A 23,167-nucleotide genomic window follows, 5' to 3' on the forward strand; every position below is an offset into this window, starting at 1 on the left:
ACAGAAGGGTAAACTATTGGGGGAAGATACAAGGACTCCAGAGAAGCAAAGTGTTATTGATGTCAATTCAGAATTTAGAAGACAGCACCAGTTACATATTCATCTGTAATTTTCAAAATGCATTCTCCTGCATGTTCCAATGTTAATGCAAACACATAATAAAGGCGTCTGCTTTTGCATCTGGGACAAGACCTCAGAAATCATCAAAGCTGAGACAGGGAAACTGAAGGCCTCCACAAAAATCTGCTTTTTGCTCCTCTTCATGCTTCTATTCTTGCGAGGACCTGCAAACAACCCCCCAATCTACACGTGCTTCAGAAGGCAAATAGTGTCTGTCTTCCTGTCAGAGACAAGGAGTGAATGATTTCTGTAGAAAAGATAACACCTAGAAGGGCCAGGTGAAAATGACTGGACAAAGCCATATTCTGGACAATCGGTGCTAGACTTATCAACACCAAGAGTTGCTGGCTCCAAGGGCTATCGTGTTTGTTCCAGCCAGTTCCCGGATACCTGAGAGGACACATACACCAGACCACAATCCTCAATGAAAACCCCAGACCCAGAGCCAAGAAAAGACTCCCTCCTTTCCTTTCCTCGTCTGTACCTGCACTCTCTCTCTACCTTTAATAAACTCTGTTTTCACCTCCCGCTGGCTTAAGTTTAATTTCCACCCTACTCCCTTGGCTGGTCCTGCAGAACCCCCTCTGGGTCCTTGGACCAGGCCTGCCTACATCAAAAGCACTGATGAGCCTGTATGGTTTCCCGGGTGGGGGGCAGGGGGGCAGCAAAACCAAACATTTGGCTGGCCTGACAAATGAAGTAAACAGCTCTGGAGAATAATGAAAATCCCCGCCACCATGCAAGCAGTACCCATCAGATAGCATTTTTTTTTTAAAGCAAGTAATGAGGAAAAGGCATTTGTGTAGACACAATGACTAATGAATGAGCAGTCTCTGAAAAGCCCAGTTGGTGTCAACCAGTTCTAACCTCACACCTGAGTCACTGTGAGGTACTTTCCTTAATTCTACAAAACAGGCCATCCGTGCTTTTGTTTTATTTTTTTGGAAGTGCCCTAAGTGGTCTCTGTGTGTGAGGAGCTTAAAAACAAAGACAAACCCGCCCCCCCCCCCAAATATAACTATGGGCAACAGTATCTAAAGTAAGAAATTCCAGGCAGCTAGTCCACTGTCTTTAATTTCTTTCCTATTGGCTTCCTATCAAAAATAACCTTTGCTTAGAAATGTTCCTCCTGTTAAATATGCCTGAAGTCCAACAGCTATTAAACAAAGTGACAAATTAAATTAAACAAAGTGACAAAACATGACAGAACTATTTTGAAATTGACTGAATCATAAATTCTTCTCATGTCCTCCCAAGGCAGTGGGTAACAGATATTCTCTTGGATGCTGGTCTGGGGAGGACACGGAATGGCCCAATCCTGCAGCTACTGAAGAAAATCTTACTCTGAGTTAGCAGACGCTTAGCCTCCAATCTGGATATTTTTATTCCCTGAAGATTTAGGAATGCATTCAATTCTTTATATTTCCTATTCTTTCACTTTGCCTCCCCAGACTCTTAATTGCATTGCAAAGTCTTTTTTTCCTACTTGTCTGTTTGTTTCCACAATGGCAAAGGGGTGGGACCAGCTCTCCCCTTTCTAGGCCAGCAACAACAAAATCCCTCCAACAAAGGCCTGAGTGCTCACCCCACACTTTCTCAGCCAAGAATTTTCTTCGCTACAATGTACTCCATCTTTACAAACCCTCACTTTTTTTTTTTTTTTTTCCGTTTTACTTTCCATTTATATCATTGTGGAGGCTCCAGGTTTGACGTGGGCTTTCCCCGGCCTCCACAATCAGGTTCTCGCCCGCCCCAGACATGGTGACTCACCCAGGAAGAAGGTCTAACAATGTGCTGGGCTGCCACCAGCTCCCAATATAGCCCTCCCCTGCCCCGCCACAACTCAAGCACTCCCCCCACCCCACCCCTGGAGACTCAGGGCCACTCCCTTGGCAATGCAGCACCAGGGGGGGCTGCTGAGAGGGGACACCGCCCCTGACATCTCTCAAGATCAGGCCAGTTTCTAGTAGAGCTTTCCCACTCTCTTACAGACCCTTTTGTCCTCTAAGGCTCCCAGCTTCCAAATCTCTAAATGACTCGTAGACCTGGACTTGAATCTGAGTTCGGTTCTAATCTCCAGACACCCAGGTCTTAGGCATCACCTCCCCCACTACCCACACACAGAATGCTAAATTAGACACTTCTGACAACAAACTTCCCTTCAGTTCCCGAAGCCTCCATCCCTACCTGAGCTTATCCAATTGTTCCGTGGTGCCTGGTACAAAGGAGGCTGTCAGAGGGGTTGCTGACTCCAGTGCCCAGGTATTCGAGTACATTAGGAGGCCGGGTTAGGACACTTGAGCAAGGCAAAGCAGGTGCTAAGGAGTTGACAGAGCTGGAAACCTGTGCTCAGGAGCTGGGTAACCTGCACAAGGGCCCACAGCTAGGAACTGGTTTTCGAACACCCTGAATTCTATATATTTTCCTACAGTCTAGGGTTTGTATGGATAGCTTCAATCATCCCTTAGTTCCTCTTTTTCTTTCCTTTTTTTTTTTTTTCATCCCTCAGCTTTTCTTATCAGCCCACATGCTCCTGAATGACAACAAAAGAAATGCCACTGGGCAGCCAGAAAAGCCCTTCACAGGCTGCCCTTGGTGCAGCCAGTAGGGGGCCCCAGTGAGGCCATGGAGAGAGACCCAACCACCTCTGGCCTTTGGGTACTTTTTCCAACTGTAATACTCTGAGCTAATTATGTGACACAAGTTGTCACTCACCCTCTGCCTCGGAGAGTTTGGTTTACTTCAGGACTTAAGGGAGGACAGGAATTCACTTTAAGTATTTCACAGAATCCTAGAGCCATGAACACGGGTTGCACTTCTCCCCCTGCAATTAACAAGCTTTCCCCCAAATCAGCATCTTCACTGGACATCAAGGGCCAAGTCTAACTTTACAAAGCAGGGTTCTGAAAGGATTAGTATCTGTATGTAGTTGTATAAAGAATGTAGTTGTCTGTGTCATATATTTCCACATAGCAAATATCCGGCCGCTAATGTTGCCTTGGAAACTCCCATAGAAAGGGGCAGGAACGGGGCACCTGGGTGGCTCAGTCATTAAGTGTTTGCCCTCAGCTCAGGTCCTCAGGTCATGATCCCAGCGTCCTGGGATCAGGCTCCCTGCTCAGCAGGAAGTCTGCTTCTCCCACTGCTCCTCCCCCTGCCCATGCTCGTTCTCTCTCTCTCAAATAAATAAATAACATCTTAAAAAAAAAAATGCTCCTGTACATCAAGCAAGTCACCCATATTTAATACCTGATAACACCCTAGATCAGTAAAATTACACAGAGTCTCACTATATAACAAAAATGAAAAGAAGGAAACAGCCTACCTGTCTGCCAGGCCGTAATCACTGAACTGTCTTGGGAGTCGATATGTATAAAATGAGACAAAGAAATCCATGCTATTAAAGAACACAGAGACATGCAAGATATTTTTACGTTATGGGCAAAGGAAAAGATCCCCAATTCTTTTGCTGAGGTCATTCAGAGATTTTAGAGAAACACGTAATGAAAGTGTATCACCAAGTTTAACAAAAAACCAATCTGCTTTGATGTTACCTTGACCAGAGATTTTAGAGAAATGCGTAATGAAAGTGTATCACCAAGTTTAACAAAAAACCCGATTTGCATTGATGTTACCTTGACCACCGTTATGCTAAGCTGAGGTCTGAGTGGGATCAGCAATCAGGCAGAAGAGAAGGGAGATAAATATATAGGGTGCATTGGTCATCCTTCCTTCTCTTTTTCAGTCTCTAAATGGAGTTACTTAAATTCCTTCTTCTTACCCCTTACCTCCTTATCCACCCGCAAGGCCCTATCTTCCAACAACAGAGTATGAAAGCACATCCAAAGCCCCTACCCCCTCACCTGAACCTCCAAGCTTCCCCAGGGGCGTGGGGGGTGCCCCGTCAGCTTGACTATGAGCGGGCAGAAGGCAGACTGTCACACATGCAACCATGCGGTGGGTCTAGAAGGCTGAAGCTAAAATGACTGTGTTCTGTGCTACTCTGAAATTTACTGTTGTAGAAACACACTCTGCATGTGTTAACTAAATAAATGTGTGCTCTGGTCATTGCAGTGAGGAAGTCACCTTGATGAGTCCTAGAGAGGCTAACATAGGATTATGTGTGAGGTGAGGGGTAGGGGGAGGAAAACCATTGAAGAAGCACCTCCAATGCCCCAGGCTTTATGCTAAGCACATACAAATCCATAGGAATCGCCAACTAACAATGGCTTGAAGGGAGTCGGTTTAGGACTGATTTTACAGCTCAGGACATAGGTTAGAAGAGGTTCTAGTCCCAGCCTTTTGAAAGCTGGTCTTCTAGAACCCAGGCCGTTTCTGGGGGGTGACAATCCTCTGAACCTTAACTGTCCTCATCAGACTCAAAGAACAGGGAATCTGTAAGGGATGAGAGGCAAGAAACTGAAGGCAGAGGCAACTGTATCAACCTTTGCCCTCTAGGTTCTGGAATTCCCCTGATGCTGTCCCCACCTCTTGTCATCTCTTTTTTTGACCACCCCCAGCAGACATGTCTGCTTCCTCCCGACTTTGGCCACCTTCCCTGCTACCTGTGCTCTATCTGGTTTTCTAGCTCTCTTCCCTTGTCAAGAAACACTACATTCAGGATGTCTGGGTGGCTCAGTTGGTTGGGCACCTCCCTATGGCTCAGGTCATGATCTCAGGGTCTTGGAATCGAGCCTTGCATTGGGCTTCCTACTCAGCAGTGAGTCTGCTTCTCCCCCTCTCTCTGTGGTCTCTTTCACCTTCAATCTCTCAAAAAAATAAATAAAATCTCTAAAAAAAAAAAAAAGAAAAAAAAAAGAAACACTAAATTCTTGTTGGGAAGAACATATGAGATGACAAATTGGATTTGTAAGGGAGAACTCAAAATCAAAATTTCACACATTGATTTCTACCCAAGGCAAAATAAACAAACCAAAAAAACAACAATTTAAAAAAAAAAAAAAAAAAAAAAACTCTAGGGTGCCTGGGTGGCTCAGTTGGTTAAGCGGCTCAGGTCACAATCCCAGGGTCCTGGAATCGAGTCCCACATCGAGCTCTCTGCTCAGCAGGGAGCCTGCTTCTCCCTCTCCCTCTGCCTGCTGCTCTGCCTACTTGTGCTCTCTCTCTCTCCCTGTCAAATAAATAAATAAAATCTTAAAAAAAATAAAAAAACCTCTAGATAGATACAACTTTAAAAAATGCATTATTATAATCCTGCTTCCTGATACACTGCCGTTACAGTGAAACCGTAACTAGTCAGACTTCTACTAACTGGTACTCTGAATAACTAGAATTCCTTTTTTTCTGAATTCAAAGTTGAAGAGCAAGAGAATCGATACTCAAATCTCACCAAGTGCTAACTAAGCAAAACAGATTTGGGACTGTGTTCTGGAGTCAGGGTATATGTCCCACCCCTCTCTAAGTCCTATCTTTCTCCAGCTGGAAAATTCTTACTTGCCTGTTGGGTTTTATTTTGATGACTTTGTCCTGGGTAAGATCTTCCCAAACTGCAGGTAGTTCTTCTTCCTTTAAAATCCCAGATAACTTCACACATCTCTCTCTCTGTGTGTGTCTGTGTGTGTGTGTGTGTCTCTCTCGACTCTGGCACTTAACCACCCTGAATTGCCACTATCAGTCTACACATATGTTTCTGAATCCAGACAAAGGGCCAAGGCGATCATCTGTGTGTTCCCAAAGCACAGTGCATAAAAAGCACATGTTCCCCCAAAATACTTGTATTAAAGAATAAAAGCAAATGAACTAAAAAGAGACCTTTTCCACTTTCTATCTTCGCATCTACACTGCCACACTATTGGTCCCTCATTTCAGAACAATGATGCGTAACTTCCTGAATCAATAGGTTATGAAATGGCTTTTGGATAAGTAAGTGCTAAATAAGAACGTCAGCATATGATAATGTATCTCATAAAGACAATCAACCACTGCCAACATCACAAAAGCAAGCCTTTCTAGTTAAGGATCACTTTTACTCAATCCTACTATTCGATTCATAAAAGCATTCCTGCCCTCCAGGCAGAAGAGCTTAGGGGGTGATGGCTGTTCTTAGAGCAGGACACACCATACATCACACTTCGGTGAGATTGATAGGAAATATGTCTCTGCCCTTGGCATGAGAACTGAAGAGAGGTAGTGATCCAAATGGAAATGGACCGCCATGCTCACAACTGAAGACCAGAGTGGTCTTCCTAACATAGCATATATTATATACACACCCCCATGTCCATGTAAGTGAAACAAAAGATGCAAAAAACAGTATTTTCTTATCCTCACTACCTATGTATGGTACATATTATTGCCTATTCTATTCTGTTTTCTATCTTCAAAACCAGTTGCAATCCACCAAAGTGGTTTCAGGATCCAGTGGTGCGTCAAGACCTGAGTATAAGGAAATCTCCACTGTATCCAAAAACCACCAATCAAACAGAGCACAAGTCAGCTGCCTTAACTTAGCCCTGATCCGCACTGGTCAGCAAAAACGGCTCTGAGGGACAGCATACCCACTATCTCTGTATTTTAATTCTGTCCAATAACTGTTACCAAGTCTTACTTCATGCTTCTGAAACCCAAATTACTACCAACACCACCACTGCAAGGGAGTAAATTTACTAGAACAAGAAGAGAAAGAAGTGATATTTAACTCCTATTATAAATATACACTAACAAGTAGACGTTCCATGGGAGATGCATAGAAGGAATGCCATTGGACGTGAAGGAAAGGAATGACACAAACAGTGCTTCCATCTAATCATCGCCATGTCCTCCCTCACTCCCAGTTCACAACGTTTGACAGAAGCCATTTTATTCCCAGGGGTCATTTCCTAAATTGTCAATCACTCAGAATATGCACTTCACCTCAGTTTCAACGCTTGATGACTCATTCTTGGGGAAGTGTCTCTTTCTTTTGAGTGTTAGCTCCTTAGATACAGAAAACGAGAAGCTCTTGGAAATGTGACATCTGGGAGGACTGTCTGTGGCAGACAAAGATCTTAACTCAAAACCCTAACAGCTGGATGCAGGGTCTATGGACGGCACCGTGCCCACATTTTCATCGGTCCCTTGCCATTATCACTTGGTAGTTCATTCGAGACTAAGATGATGATAAGGGGATGGTGAGAATGAGCTCGTGTTTGTAATCCAGCAATAGTGGGGGACTGCTGACTGTAATCAGCTACATTTATACGAAATCCTGACACCAGTGAGGGGTTTTACATAAATAATGTTCTATTTTTTAACCTCGCCTAATGAGTCTACTTCTTATACTTAAAGGATGGAAAGGGAATGAATGCAGCACAGATGTGGACATGCCTGCTGTAGGAGCTCATTAATACCACTAATTGGAGGGACAGTTAGAGTACTCACCAGTACACATCTATGCACACACATATACTCTCTCTCTCTCTCCAAAAAAGCTGGGAAATAATTCAGGGAACAATATTGGTTTATTTTTGGCTCACAGAGAAGTGTGAATCAAGTACCAAACGTTAGATGACTTGTCTATGGAATGTATGCCTTTGGATAAATAGGAGAGCTCACGTGGTGACAGCGGTTCCCTCTACTGAACTTGAACTCAGCTGAAAATGGATCTGGGTGATGTATCAAAGGCTGCTGTTGGACAAAGCAGCTAAATATTTATTATTTCCCGGTTGGTGCTACAGAAGTGTCTTTTTCACAGCGTAATCAGTTGACTTAAGTCACCAGGAGAGAAGACAACCTGGGTACCCGATGCCCACCACCCAGGGGTCCAGGTCTTCCACACCGGCAGTTCCTACGCTTGCCAGTGGGACCCTCTGAGCCTCAGCCACTCACAGCATGTAAAACCTCTGGGCAGCACATCTCTCACCTGGCCTGACTTGGGGGCTGAACACATTAGTCCAAAAGGGTTAGCGTCCTATTTGTGTCCCAGCTCTGGAAAAATAGAGGTAGTGGTATTAACTAAAATTGTTTATGAGACACACAGCTATTTACCAAATGACAGATTTATTTTTTTAAATGGCTAAACTTGGGGCTGGGGGGTGCCGTTGTCATGATGACCCCTGAGTGATATATGGAATTGTTGAAACACTATATTGTACACCTGAAACTCATATTACACTATGTGTTACAAAGAATTTTTTTTTTAATTTTATTTATTTATTTGACACAGTGAGAGATCACAAGTAGGCAGAGAGAGAGGAGGAAGCAGGCTTCCTGCTGAGCAGAGAGCCCGATGCAGGACTCAATCCCAGGATCCTGAGATCATGACCTGAGCCGAAGGCAGAGGCTCAACCCACTGAGCCACCCAGGTGCCCAGAATCTTTTTTTTTTTTTAATTAAAAATATCTAGGGGCACTTGGGTGGCTCTGTCTATTAAGCACTGGTCTCTTGATTTCAGCTCAGGTCATGGTTTCAGGGTCACGAGATCGAGCTCTGCCTCTGGCTCTTTGCTAAGCAGGGAGCCTGCTTAATACTCCCTCTCTCTCCTTCTGCCCCCCCCCATATGTGTGCATGCTCGCTCTAAAAATAAAAATAAAATTAAAAATAAAAATAAATAAAAATGGCTAAACTACAGGAAAAATTTGGGTTTATATCACAACTGGTTATCTTCTTGATGGTGATAAGATATTGCTTAGAAGGAACTCCAGAAATCAAATTAACTTTTTGAGAGACAACTCTAATCTACAATGTAAGCTCTGTTTCTCTGTCCTTAAAGTAACAACTATATAACTGTTAACATTACTGTTAGTCCTAGTCTCTGGCCTCATGATCTGGAAGGAAGAACAGTGTCTCCCTGGTAGGGATCTTCTGTCACTGTGGAGCACGCTATGGGAAGCCTTGCAGAAGCACCAAAGAGGGACACCATGTCACTCTCATTCATTCCCAGCGCTCCACATTTCCTTCACCCATCCCCCACTCCGCGGGTGGGGGGCAGGGGGAGCGGGGGAGGGCCGGCGCGGGGAGACACCATGTCCCTCTCATTCATTCCCAACGCTGTCCGAGCTCAAACCTAACTCTGCTATTTCTAGGCTATGTGCTGTGAGCAAGTTACGTGCCTTAGTGCACACGACTTCCTCTGCTCTAAAATCAGGGTCATACTAATAGAATAGCTGCCTTGTCATGGTGATTTAGAGGTTCAGTGAGATAAGAGATGAGAAGAGCTCAGCACAGGCTCTGCCCACAGTGGGGCCAGGGACACATTAGCCAGCCTTATGCGTGCTCCCCTTGCATGTACTGAGCTCCTCTTCCGTAGGAGTCTCAGAGGGAGCCTATCTTCCAGGAGTTCCAGTGAGCGTCCAAACCAGATTCCCACGCCCTGTGGCGGATTTGCCTGAAACAGACAAGCTTCTCTACCTTGGAGGAGGCGGGGCACTAATCGGGGCTCAGCTTGAGCCTGGGTACAATTTGACAGAAACACGGCCAACAAGCTCACCTCCTCAATGTTGGCATGGGCTCTCCTATCATCTTACCAGGCTGCACCAAGGGTGGCACCCCCCCTACCCCGCCCCTCCCACCCCCGTCCCGTCCAGCAGCTTTCTGCTGTGCGCCAGGGACAGCGAGCTGTGAGTGAACACTTAGTGCTCCCCTCCCACGGTGCACAGCACTGCAGCCAGGAAGAGGCTGCCTGGCCCCACGATTCCAGCCCCCACCTTGTCATATCTATGGGGAGCCACAGGAATGAGTCCCAGCAAGAATGTGGGGAGAAGTGATGCGCATTGCTTCTAGTCTTCATAAAAACTTCCCTTCTATTGGTCTATTTGTTTTCTTTTCCCTGCTACTGGCTGCATATCCACATCTATGAGTGTCTGCCTGCCTGGGAGTGTGAATGACAGATGGAAGAGAACCCCTGGCCCCTAGCCAGTCTCCCAATTGTGTATCATAGGAGTGAGAAATGTGCCTCTCTCCTATGTAGCCCCTAAGATCTGGGATTTATCCACTCTAGCAGCAAAGACCTCAATATTTCCTTTCTAGGAGCAAGTGAGCACGCACCATGTGTTTTGGAGAAAAACAAAACTGCCTTAATTTATACAAGACTCCTAGAGTAAATACTGGGGAATGACCTGAGGTTTGCAGGAGGAGGAACATTTAAGAAACATTTTACAGTGTAAAGGACAGGTGGTTTATCACAGAGATGTCACTTAAGAACCACACTACCTTAAACAAAATGGGACTGAGACAGAAGAGGCCATCTAAGCAGCCAGAAAGAATCCACACAGCCTCTGTCCCTTTCCTGATCCACGACCCGGCTCACAATGGAAGAAGCCTGAAGCCTGCTACATGTGCACTTAAAAAGATGACAATTAATTGCCATTAATTAATTTTTTTAGTTAAAAACTTTGTGCACTTTTTAAAAATTTTTGGTGGGAGTTTGTTTGTTTTGGGGTTTTGGGTTTTTTTTGTTTTTTTTTTGCAAATCACTTTGGTTTTTCTAATTCTAGTGAATAAGCTATCGGAAGTAAAAATTCTTTGCTCACTAAAGAATAAGCTACAGCCACTACAGACGAAAATGTCAGCTTTTAAATAAAAGCACATTTTCAATCATACCCAAGGTAAGTAACAATACTGAACCCAATATAATTTATAGTTTAAAAAAAAGGCTAACGTAGGGGCACTGTAAGGTAAAGCCCGCAGTAGCCTATAGGAAAAATACACAGATTCACCCAGATTTTAGAAAAACAGATTGAAATCAGATTTGAGTTAAATTTCCTGAAAACTCTCAAAATGGTTCTTACTTTCATATGTTCAAGAACCAGAGGAGTTATGGACATTGGGGAGGGTATGTGCTTTGGTGAGTGCTGTGAAGTGTGTAAACCTGGCGATTCACAGACCTGTACCCCTGGGGATAAAAATATATGTTTATAAAAAAATTAAAAAATGAAAAAAAAAAGAACCAGAACTAGAAGCAGAGTTAGAATTTAGTTGAGTCTCTAGGCACTATAAAATATTTCTCTACTTTTACCTGCTAGCTGGAGACCCTGTTGCTAAATGGAAAACAGGGAACAGAAGAACAGGAATCTGGGTTCAGTTTCTGCAGCGCTACTAAGTTTCAGGAGAATGCAATGGATGGTTTTAAAAATCAAAGACAGGGGAAAGGCCCTTGACACAGAAGCACTTCCTGTGTTTCCACTGCCCTTACTAGCCTCTAGCTCTGGTCTGGATTTGGGCCACGATCAGAAGAGGAAATGCCTAATTTTTATGCTTTACAAATTTGTTGAGAAATATAGGCAGTAAACTAAATGAAAATGTGAGTACAGTCAGTCCTCATTATTTGTGGATTCCAAATCTGCAAATTCCCCTACTTGCTAAAATTTCTTTGTAACAGCAAAATCAGTGCTGGTGGCACTTTCGTGGTCATTGGGGGACATGAACAGAGCGGAGGACATTTGAATCCCAACTCACAGGAGTCCAGCATGGGTCACATAAGCCGACACTTTGCCTTCCTGTTTCAGTTCTTGCACTGTAAGTAAGTTTCTTTGTGAAGTCTATTTTGTGCCAATGCTTTCTTTAGTGATTTTGTTGTTTAAAACAGCTCCCAGGGGCACCTGGGTGGCTCAGTTGGTTAAGCGTCTGTCTTCAGCTCAGATCATGATCCAGGCGTCCTGAGATCGAGTCCTGCATTGGGCTCCCCATGCTTTGCTGGGAGTCTGCTTTTCCCTCTCCCTGCCACTCGCCCTGCTTGCGCGCGCGCTCTCTCTCTCTCTCTCTCTCTCTGTCAAATAAACAAATAGAATTTTTATTTATAAATAAATAAATAAATAAACAAACCATTTCCTGGTCACAGCATGGAAATACTGCCTAGTGTTCCCGATTGCGGGAAGACTGGGATGTTTTCCATCAAAAATACACATGCTAGATAAGCTTTGTTCAGGTGTGAGCTGTGGTCTACACTGGCTGTGAGTTCAAAGGCAATGAATCAATAATACATATTAAACTGAAACACAAATAAATGTTACGGACTGATGGGCTAGTATGAAGTTGTGACCTGAGGCTTACAGGCATCTAACCCTATTTCCTCCCTAAGAGCAATGGTCAGGATGTTCTAGTCCTGTGTTTGTGGTGACCTCTGAAGTCTGAGAATTCCAGGAGGTAAACTGCAAAAGCATTTACTACGCATCACACGTCATGCTAAACATTTTCACAAACATGTTCTTGCAATTTAAGCATACTTAAAAACTGTATCAGGCCTGACAATAGAGTGGTATTTACAGAGTAAATACCTTGAGAAAACTAGTATAACGATTTAAATAAATAGTTATCCCAAGGCCATACAAGCTTTGCTGTCAAACAAATAACCCTTGCTAAGTAAACTGAACAGACTTCATGAAATTTAGTAGTTTGGGAAACTACCAAAGCCACTTCCTGTAGACTGCCTACACAGACCACTGTCCTTTCACGTCTCATGGCCATTAAAAGGCACACAGCCCACCGCCTCTATTCCAAACGCTGAGCAAGGCCTGGCCCAAATCCAGACCAGAGTCAGAGAGGCTCAGTAAACATAAATGGAGACACAGGAAGTACGTCCGGGTCAAGGGTCTTTCCCTTGTCCTTGATTTTTATAAAACCATCATTGCACTCTCAAAAAACTTGGCAACACTGCAAAAGTTGAACATGGATTCTCAATCTTCCCTGCTTTGCATTTAACAACAGAATAACAAGCCAGGAGGTCCCAGCAGAGAAACATTTTCTGGTGCTTTGGGAATCCCAATCTCTAATTCTAGTTCTAGATGGAGGCCAGGTTAAGAACCATTTTGAAACTTTTTAGGACAATTTAACCCAAATCTCAATCAAGTGTTTCCTTTAAATGCTGGGTGAATTTGGGAATTATTCCTACTGCCCCCTCTGGGTTTTATCTCACAGTACCCCTGAGGTAACCTGCTTTTTAACTATAAATTATATTGAATTCAGTATCATTTCTTTTTCCTAAGGTTGGTGACAAATCCCATTAGTATAACACCAAACAAGCAGCTTAGCTGGGAACTCTGATCTACTTTAGAAGGGTCTAGGTGGATAAACATCCTGGAACATCAAACAAGACTGCCAAAATCCAACCCCAACCCGTATATTTACATAAAACTGACACAGCTTCATAAACTATTTTCTTTGAAAGTCCCATTTTCCTAGGAAGGTGAGAAATTTGAAACTGATTACTAGAACTACTTGTCCTACTGCGTAGAAAATTCTTATGTTTCCGAACATAATGAAGAACATCAAGAATTATAAGTAGAATTTAGTCAGTAAACGACAGCTTTTAGAGAATGACATTTTCATCTATTAAGACAATTACTGTTGAACATGAATACAAATGAATAACTTAAGTGGATGGATATTTCTGCAGGCATTCAGACTCCTGGGATGACTTTAAAGCAGTAATTTTCAAGCTTCTTCACCCCAGGACAATTATTGAAAGAAAGAAAAAAAAAAAAAAAAACCTGGAGAACATTCCAGCTCCTCATGTCTCTTCTTCTAAATCAAAGGTACTGCAGGACTTCCAAAGGGATAAAATATTCCTTTATTTTTCAGTCGACTGCATTGTTACATGGGTTGCATGGTAACACCGTTGCATTTTGGAGCCGGGCATGAATTCAGTGCCTCTACTGGGGGCCACAGGAGGAATGGAAACCACCGCAAGGCACTCTGTCTCAGAGTCTTATTCGAGAGGGTGGCCCAGGGGCCATCAGGCAGCCATTGCCTATCCTGCTTTCTGCTGGAACTTTTGGGGACAAAAGAAGAGTTCTTTCTACAGGGTAAAGGGGCTGTCAGCTGGAAAAACCACCTAAAAATAAAGAACCCAAGAGGATGCAGAACTAAAAGAGGAAAACAGGTTTGGACTGGACTCCAACTGTGTCAGAAGCAAGTTTTACCCCGGTTGACATTCAACTGTGAAGCAATACTTTTTTGCTCAAGCCAGGGTGAACTGGGTTGCTAATACTGTAACTGAATGAGCCCAGAATCACGCACAGTCATTGGAAAACTTCTCTTTCTTCTTCAAATCAAAAAACCTCGTTCTCTGACATTTTAAAGAAGGCAAAGAAATTTGGGGGTGGCCGGGGGTGTAAGGAGAGAAGAAGAAAGTCCAGGACAGACTAGCCATGTCCTTAGTTCAGCCCGCCCTACACTTTCATAACTCTCTAAAATATTTTTTTAAAAATTAAACAAATAAAGCATGGTAACTATGTAAAACTACAGATACAGAGAGAAGAAAATGAATCACCTATTATCCCACTATCATAAGACCACCTCTGCGGATGCTTTGATTTATATACTTTTAAGCTTTGAGGGAGGTGTGTTTTTTAAATAAATCTAAAAAAAAGATTTATTTATTTATTCATTTATTTATTTATTTGAGAAAGTAGAAGGGTGGGGACAGAGAGAGAATCTCAAGCAGACTCCTTGCAAGTGCAGAGCCTGACTCGGGCCTCCATCCCACGACCCTGAGATCATGACCTGAGCTGAAATTAAGGGTTGGACACTTAACCTCCCAGGTGCCTTTAAAATACTTTTTCATTGAGAAATTTCAGATTTCCAGGAAAACTGCAAAGACAGGTCAGTCAATTCCCATATCTCTCACCATTGGTTTCCCCTAATATTCATAACTGCAAATCATTCAGAGATGTTGCTCCCATCTCCATCCCACTCTCTATCATTAGCCAAAGATGTTTCTTGTGTTATGGGTTTTTTTTTTTTTAAGATTTTATTTATTGATTTATTTATTGAAGAGGGAGAGAATGCTTGCACACAGGGTGCAGCGGGGGAAAGAGAAGGAGAGGGAGAGAATCCCAAGCGGATTCTGCACAGAGTACAACATGGGGACGGATCCCATGATCTTGAGATCATGACCTGAGCAAAAACCAAGAGTCAGACGCTTAAGCAAATGAGCCACCCAGGTGCACCTTGTGTCTTTTTTAAAATTAGCCATGTATCCGTCCTATACAATTGATTGTGATGTACAAAATATACATAATATCTCCTCTTTCCCCTAAAAAGTGTACATATATGTGTAAGTCTCTGTGGATCATATGACCAATAAATATATATTTAAATAAATATTGCATTTGAGTAAAAAGGTAAACAATTCTTCATATCAGCACATATCCATCTGTATATAGCTATGCTGTATTAACATCCCATACTTTCTTTAACTAGTTTCTTATTAACAGATTGCTTCCACTTCTGTTTGTTTTGTTTTGTGATCACAAACAAGGCAATAAATCGATTTGTTGGACAATTTTCCAGACATGGAATTACTGGGTTCGAGGGTATGTGCATTTATATATGAAGAACTGATATAACTCAACACCCAAAAAGCAAACAATCCAATTCTAAAATGGGCAGGGGAAATGAACAGACATTTCTCCTAAGAAGATGTCCAGATGGCCAGCAGGTACAGGCAAAGATGCTCAGTCTCACTCATCATCAAAGAAATGCAAATCAGAACCACAGTGAGGTATCACCTTACACCAGTCAGAATGAGCAGTACCAAACAGAGAAGAAATACTCAGTGTTGGTGAGGATTTGGAGAAAAGGGAACCCTCCTACACTGTTGGTAGGAATGTAAACTGGTGCAGCCACTGTGGAAAACAGCATGGAAGTTCCGCAACAAATTAAAAATAGAACTACCATATGACCCAATTATTTACCCCCCAAACCCCAAAAGACTAAATTGAAAAGATGTATGCACCCCTGCATTTATTATAGCATTATTTACAATGGCCAAGATATGGAAGTGACCTAGGTGTCCATCAATAGATGAACAGATGAAGAAGATATGAGCTAGATATCTCATATATGTATGTATGTGTGTGTGTATATATATATATATATATATATGAAAAAAGGATGAGATCTTGCCATTTGCAACAATATGGATGGACCTAGAGGGTATTAGGGTATTATGTCAAGTAAAATAAGACTGGCAAACACTGTATGATTTCACTTCTATATGGAATCTAAACAGCAAAGCAAATGAGTAAGCAAACAAAAAGCAGAATCAGACCTATAAATAGAGAGAACAAACTGATGGTTGCCCTAGGGAAGGGGGTTGGGAGATGGGCCACATGGGTGAAGGGAAGTGGGAGGTCCAGGCCTCTGGTGCTGGAATGAACAAGTCGTGGGGATGAAAGGGGCAGCCCAGGGAACATGGCTGATGGTACTGTGACAGCCTTGTAAGGTGACAGCAGGCAGCTATACTTGTGGCGAGCACAACGTAACCAACAGAGTAGTCAAATCACTGTGTTGCACACCTGAAACTAACGAACCATCATGTGTCAGTTGTACTTGAGTCAGAAGATTTTTTTTAAAGATTTTATTTATTTATTTGCCAGGGAGAGAGAGAGCACGAGCAAGGGAACACAGGCGGACAGAGTGGCAGCAGAGGCAGAGGGAGAAGCAGGCTCCCTGCCGAGCAAGGAGCCTGATGTGGGACTCCATCCCAGGACGCTGGGATCAAGACCTGAGCCGAAGGCAGCTGCTTAACCAACTGAGCCACCCAGGCATCCCGAGTCAGAAGATTTTTAAGAAGAGTATGTGCGTTTAAAATCTTGAGCAATATGGCCACACTGTCCTCCATAAAGATTGAACAAATGTCCCACTGCACAAACAGTACACAGGAATGCTTATTACCCTGCACCCTGCACTCCGTGGGTATTATCAGCCTCTAACATCTTCGCCGTGTGATCATTTCTTCCTTTTTTAAAGCCATGTTGTTGATTTCGTCCGCTAGGCCTTGCCGGACTCTCTGACTTTCCAGCTTACATTCTCTCCAACTCCAATTCTACTCCAGCCATAAGGCATTTTTTCTATTTGTTGTTTACATCAAACATACCTCACACTGGACCTCTGCAAGAGTTACTTCCTCTGCCTGGAATGCTTTCCCCAGTTCTTTGCATAGAAGCCCTCTCCTTGTCTTAAAGATCTTTACATAAATGGCACCTCTTCTGAGAAGCCTTCTTTGATTAGCAAACATAAGGAAACTCCAAGTCACTTTTTGTTTTATTTATTATTATTTTTAAAGATTTTATCCATTTATTTGAGAGAGGGAAAGAGAGGGAGGGAGCACCAGCAGGGGGAGGGGCTGAGGAAGAGGGAGAAGCAGACTCCCCACTGAGCAGGGACTCTGACGCAGGACTCGGTCCCAGGACCCCAAGATCACGACCTGAGCCGAAGGCAGATGCTTAACCAACCGAGCCACCCAGGTTACCCCAAGCCACTCTTTGCTTTAAAATTCACGTTTTCATTTTATTCAGTAAAAATGAGGCCAACAGATCAGGGAACGACTGGTACTAAAAAGACAGATCGCTACTGAGGGTTTCCAGGCGGCACATGACGCTACGTGGGGCCACCTGAGGAAGCACGGGGGTCAGTTGGGAGGCAGAAAGAGTGGGAGAAATGTGGGCAAGAGCCTTTATTAAATGGTTTCCAAGGAGAAATAGGCAAGGCAGGGCAAAGGGGTTTATGACTGTCTGGTTTTAATAATTTCAGTCTGAATAATTTCTAGGGAGCTACTACTATCTGTTACTTGGCCCTGAGGGATCAGGGTGAGAGGAACAGTGTTCCTGAGTGTAAGAACCCCCCAGAGGAGGTGGTTAGGCTGTGGGCTCTAGACTGCTTGGCGTACATGTGCGATCACAGGTGAGTCATTAAGTCTCTCTAGGAATTGGCTAACGGGGGTGGGGCAGTCTCTCCAAGGCTATCAAGTCCCAGAGATGTCAAAGTATCAGAGACACATGGTTAATACACTGTCATAAGTGCTGTTTCCTTGCAGATGTAGTCAAATACTGTTTGCTGTCTGTTAACTCCATTAGAATGTAAGCGCTTTAGGGCAGAATCACTGTCATGTTCACTGCTAATCCCCAGCCCTACTAAAACCTACAGCAATAGAAGACACTCAATCCATGTGTATTGAAAGAATGAAAGACCATCTCTTCTTGGAATTACTTATGTATGTCTTTTGCCTATTTATTTAATTTTTTTTTTTTTTTTTTTTTTTTTTTTTAGCGACTTAACACAAATTTATTATCTTAGAGCTCTAGGAGTCAGAAGAGCCCATTTTTCTACAAATGGCTTGTACTTTTCTTATCGATTCACATTTTAATTAACACAAAAATTAAAGCTCTGTCAGTTCCCTGTTTTGCAAATATTTTGCCTGTTTCCTTTTACTTTTTAAATGGCTTTTAGCTATAAAGGAGTTTTCATTTTTATTTTCCTGTCATCAAACTCTCAATATTATTTGTTGTGGCTTCTTAGGTTTATGTCAAGCTTGGGATTTTCTTGCAACCCAACATGATAAAAAGATAGTATGAAAATCTGTATTTTGTTATTTCAATATTTTACAATTATATGCTGGTACAACTGGAGTTTATTTTGTATGAGTTAGTAAGGCAGAGATAATTTTTTCCCTAAATTACTGGCGTGATTATATTAGACAATCTACCTTTCCCACTGGTCTGATATATTTTCTTCAACATCTACCAAATTGTGTGTGTGTTTGTAATCGTGGGGGGGGGGGGGTCTATTTTCTGAACTCTCCTCTGTCCCTTTGTCTGTCTTGCAACATCTCACATTACATCAATCACTCAGTACCAATGACCTCTGCTCTATCAGTAAGAAATAGGCCACGTACTATGATCCAATTGTTGAATGGGCTAGTTTTGCAGCTCAGTTGAAAAGCTGTATCAAAATACAGAAATACCTGTGAAGGAGAAATAAAATTAACCATGTGTGAAATAAAACAGCTGCTTTGTTCATACAGCTCTTTGTGACAGAGGAAAATAGTTCAACCGCGTGGTTTACATAACTTGGCCTTTTAAAGCAAAGCGAGCAAAATAGGAACTGCCAGGTCTGTCTCATCTCTCTTTGGCATCAAAAGTGACACTACGAAAAACTATGTCAGTTACAGGAGCCGTAGTGACCTGGGCTGGAAGGCCAGAGGTGGTCTCACAGCTGCAGGGGATCCGGGCGCCCTTTCCCTCGTTGATGCTGGCAATCTCAACGTCTCTAGGCACGGAATGTAAGTGTTGGTTTGGTTCTGCAAGGCCTCCCTCTCCTTTCATTTTAGTCACAGAAGAGATGTGCTACATAGGCCGCAGATCACAGTCGTGAGGAACTGGGCCCAGGCCAGGTCTCCCACCTCTTTCGTCCACAGTCCTCGAACCCCCACACTCATGCCAGCTCGTACTGTAACTAAACTGCCTTCCGATCTGCTCCACTGCTCTGGGTCCAACCCCCAACCGATCATGCCTCAGTCCAATTTCTGGAAGGCCCTGCCTACGCTTGGCTCTTCTTCCATCTCAAGCACCACCTCAGAGACGGTCTTCAAGAATCGGGGGGAGAAGGAAGAGGAAGTCTATTGAGAGCCTCTTTGTTATCTTGGGGACCAGGGGTGCAGCCATAGGCATGTGATGGCTTGCATGGTGAAACAACGGTATCAACCTGTGGTTAGCAGAGAGTATGACTGGAGCTGACTTCAAGAGGCACGGCACAAACAGTAAGAGGCAAGGCACAAACAGTGCACAGACAGCAGCTGGCCCAGTAAGTGCTCAGTAAGGGGTACCTCCCGTGTCCATCTGCCAATTCTCCCTGACTCATGGCCACATAGCCTTTGAGGTCATTGCAAAGACAGAGCGAAGCTCACAGGTCCATACGGAGAGCAGAGAACTGACCAGTCCCCAGCACACAGGACAGTGTTCAGATGAGAGGGTGGGGCTTCCGTCAAGACCAAATCCTAAAACAGTAACAGTATCTATCACATCCATGATCTCTGCACATTGGAGTGATCTCTTATGTTAATGTGTCTTGTTCGCTTTGTATATTATCAATGAAATTGTGAATCAGAATAAATCATTAAAAGAAATGACCAGGGGCGGCTGGATGGCTCAGTAGGTTAAGTATCTGCTTTTGGTTAAGCATCTGCTTTCAGCTCAGGTCACGACCCTGGGATCCTGGGATCAAGTCCGACATCAGGCTCCCTGCTCAGGGAGCCTGCCCCTCCCTCTCCTTCTGCTTTTCCCCGCTGCTTGTGCTCTCTCACTCTCTCTCTGTCAAATAAATAAAATCTTTTTTAAAAAATGAAATGACCAAATATCAACCTTATTTTGTTTTCCACTTAATGATAAATGAATGTAAGTAGAAACTGAATATAACTTTCTAAGTTATAAATAGTAGGCTCAACTCAGTTCAAGCCAATTCCTAATATCCACACTTTTGTGAGAAAAACTACTTTATATATGCATTTCAGTGGGTTTTCTGTTCAAATGGATTTCAAATTTTTGATGAAGGGCAAGAGAAGCCAAATCTCTTTATGAAGTAGGATGTCAAGCTGCCAAAAGGAGAAATACAGTATTAGAGGGTATACTTTATTTAGTTAATGAGTATATTTAACCAGTTAATAGAGATTAAGTGGTGTTTGAAAGGGGAAGGAATGGTAGGAAGACAGAAGCAAGTAAGTTATTCAAGTAGTTGCTAGGGAACCCTTCTAAGTGAAAATATGCAGTCACATAAGGTGGTCATAACCTCCTTCTTGCTGCGCACTCCGAGGTGTACACAAGAGGAAGACAAAGGGGGACGTCGCTCTCCCCCTTGTGGAGTGTATGTAGGGCCACTAAGAAGGGCCCTCCATGCTCCCTTTTTCAGAAGCATTAACCTGAAACCCAAAAAACCTGAAAGAAGAAACCCACTACAAAGACACCTGAGGATAAACAGAAGCTGTGAGCATTCCAGAAATTAAAGGAATTCTGGGTCCTTGAAAGACCTACACCCCTTCACTGACCTGTGGATCTCAAGGACTCTGGATGAGTTTTCTACCCAAACCCGGCAGGGAAAAACTGCCAACATTATAACAAAACTGTAATATTAAGGCGCCAAATTCTACTGAGTTGTTCGTACTCCTTTCGATCTCTCTCCTCACGATTCATCTTTGAGAATAGAAGTTTTTTTATTAGTGACTGGGTTGTATCTGTTTTTCTCTCAATAAATTATTTACTTTTTTAGGACGAAAGCAGACGCCATGACACCATGATTCAATCATTCACGCCAAATGGAGCTTTGCCAACTGACCCCCACAGGCATCACCATAAGCCACTTGTTCCTGTGGTGGCCAGGAGAGATGTGGGCCCTGGAAGGAACCACAAGGCCCTGAAGAGATCTCACGGAAAACAACAGCACTCAGATCGCGATGGTATTCTCTAACCTTGGGAAACGAAACCCGAGAACTTGGGAGTACTTTCTGAGCAGGGCCTGGATGAAACCCTTCTGTCATTTACCTTATTCCCCGGCTGCTTTTCGTCACGTCCATTTCTGGCAAGCGGGGACTCTTGGTTTTTCAACTCATTTTTACAGTTCAGTTGAAAGACCTACACGGAGGTAGGTCATTCATCAACCGTATTTACGACCAGTCTCAAAGTCAGTCGATCACACAAACTGAAACACAGTGTTCTGGAGCTTACAGGCTGTGATGTTCCTGAAAAATTGTGAGGGAAGAACATGGGATCATTGGCAGGGAAGCAGAACTCGTTAGAGTCGTAGAGCTCTTTGCTGGGGAAGCCAAGCTTCCCTGCTATTGCTGCTCTTGGCAGCTGTTCACCTCCGTGATCCCTCTTCTCATTGCTCTCCAGAATTGGGAGAAGGAGCCTTCATCCCAGACAAAGGCTCTCTTGCATGCACTACGACAAATGTCGCTTCCTATCCCTAGCCTGCTGCCTCTGTGCCCTTGAGCTCAGACACACCTATGCCACGTAGCCAGGGGCCTTTGGTTTAGTTGAGGGATTTGGTCACAAGAAAATATCATCATGATCGGGTTTTGCTACCCTTCCCGATCAGAAGCTCATAAACTCACAGAGTCATATATTAAAGTCGTAATAAAAATTAAACTGCAACTTTAATCTATTATGAGCATAAAACCCAGTAGGGAGAAAGCAGATGTAAAGTTTCCTGGCACAGAGTCATTGGGGCACAGCACACAGGAGGCATTGTGTTAAAAGGTTCTTTGTCAAAACATACTGTGAAATTTTTTTTTTTCGGAGCACAGAATCAATAAATCAGAGAGAATGGCTGATCTTGAATCAACATGAATAGCTCAGTGAGATAATTAAAGACCCAAATCATTAAGGGCTCAGAGCAAAGGCTGATATTAAAAATGAATCTGTTCTGGAAATGCACCACATCAGACTTTTTTGCATTTCGAGCCTGATAGGACCCACCCATCCCTCTCCCCTGCTCTCTCCATCACATCCTCACACAGGAAGACTCGGGCTCTGATTATGCCAGCACAATGAAATTCTTTGTCATCCTGAACACCGACTCTCATCGTGAGAATTACTGGTGGCAGCGAAATCATTACCATTCAAAATTGGCCATGAAAGGTGCAGTCTGCTTTTGTAACCAGAGGCTCTTAAAGACCCCATAAGCAATTTTCACAGGACAGTCTTAGAGCCCTGGGAATAAGTACAGGTGGGGGCTCTTTAAAGGCATTTTTTAAAAACACGGCAAAATAAGAAATTTTATTTGGACAAAATGGTATTGAGTAAAAACAGGTTTTCTTCCTATTCTAAACACCTCATCTTTCCTCCAAGAATTGACCCATAGCAATTTTCTAAACAAGCCTCTGGACAATTCCTATGTATATAAGTGTATATGTGTCTATATTACCTTATTTTAAAAACATAAATAAGAGCATACACTCCACAGTGTTAACGTATAGTGGTCATTCACTAACATCACATCTTCACAACCATCCCGTATCAGTACATACAAAGTAATCTCACTCAGGACATAATATTTCCACGTATGAATGTGGCACCAATGATGGAACGTTCAAAGTGTAAATAATGTTTATTTCCAAATAGGCGGAATCAAGCCCCAAAGAATCTCAGAAACACACTGTCCCATGGAGCTACTGCCATTCTAACTTGCGGTCGCCCCTTGACAGGACTCGTGGCTGCCTCTATTACTCCAATCTGAAAAAAACGGGGTCTGTTCCTCAGCTCTCTGGCCAGAGGTCCAGTTGGGGGATATGGGACAGCCTGAGATACACCTGAAGCAGGTGAGGCAGGGTCCTACC

At 43.3% G+C, this 23,167-nt stretch overlaps 1 protein-coding gene across 6 annotated transcripts in view; it reads right to left on the bottom strand.

Moving 5' to 3' along the window:
* Positions 1-23,167, bottom strand: part of CAMK1D (calcium/calmodulin dependent protein kinase ID) — a 435,921-nt gene that overhangs the window by 123,199 nt on the left and 289,555 nt on the right. Inside the window, exon 1 of one of the 6 annotated variants that reach the window (XM_059184142.1) lies at positions 21,372-21,482. The exons of the other annotated variants lie outside the window; for them this stretch is intronic. Within the exon in view, the coding sequence (XP_059040125.1) occupies positions 21,372-21,403 (32 nt within the window). The 5' untranslated portion in view covers positions 21,404-21,482. Of the gene's footprint in view, positions 1-21,371; positions 21,483-23,167 lie in introns of those variants that run through there. 6 annotated transcript variants of the gene reach the window in all.

Source organism: Mustela lutreola, chromosome 8 (assembly GCF_030435805.1).
Source record: "Mustela lutreola isolate mMusLut2 chromosome 8, mMusLut2.pri, whole genome shotgun sequence".
NCBI lineage: Eukaryota > Metazoa > Chordata > Mammalia > Carnivora > Mustelidae > Mustela > Mustela lutreola.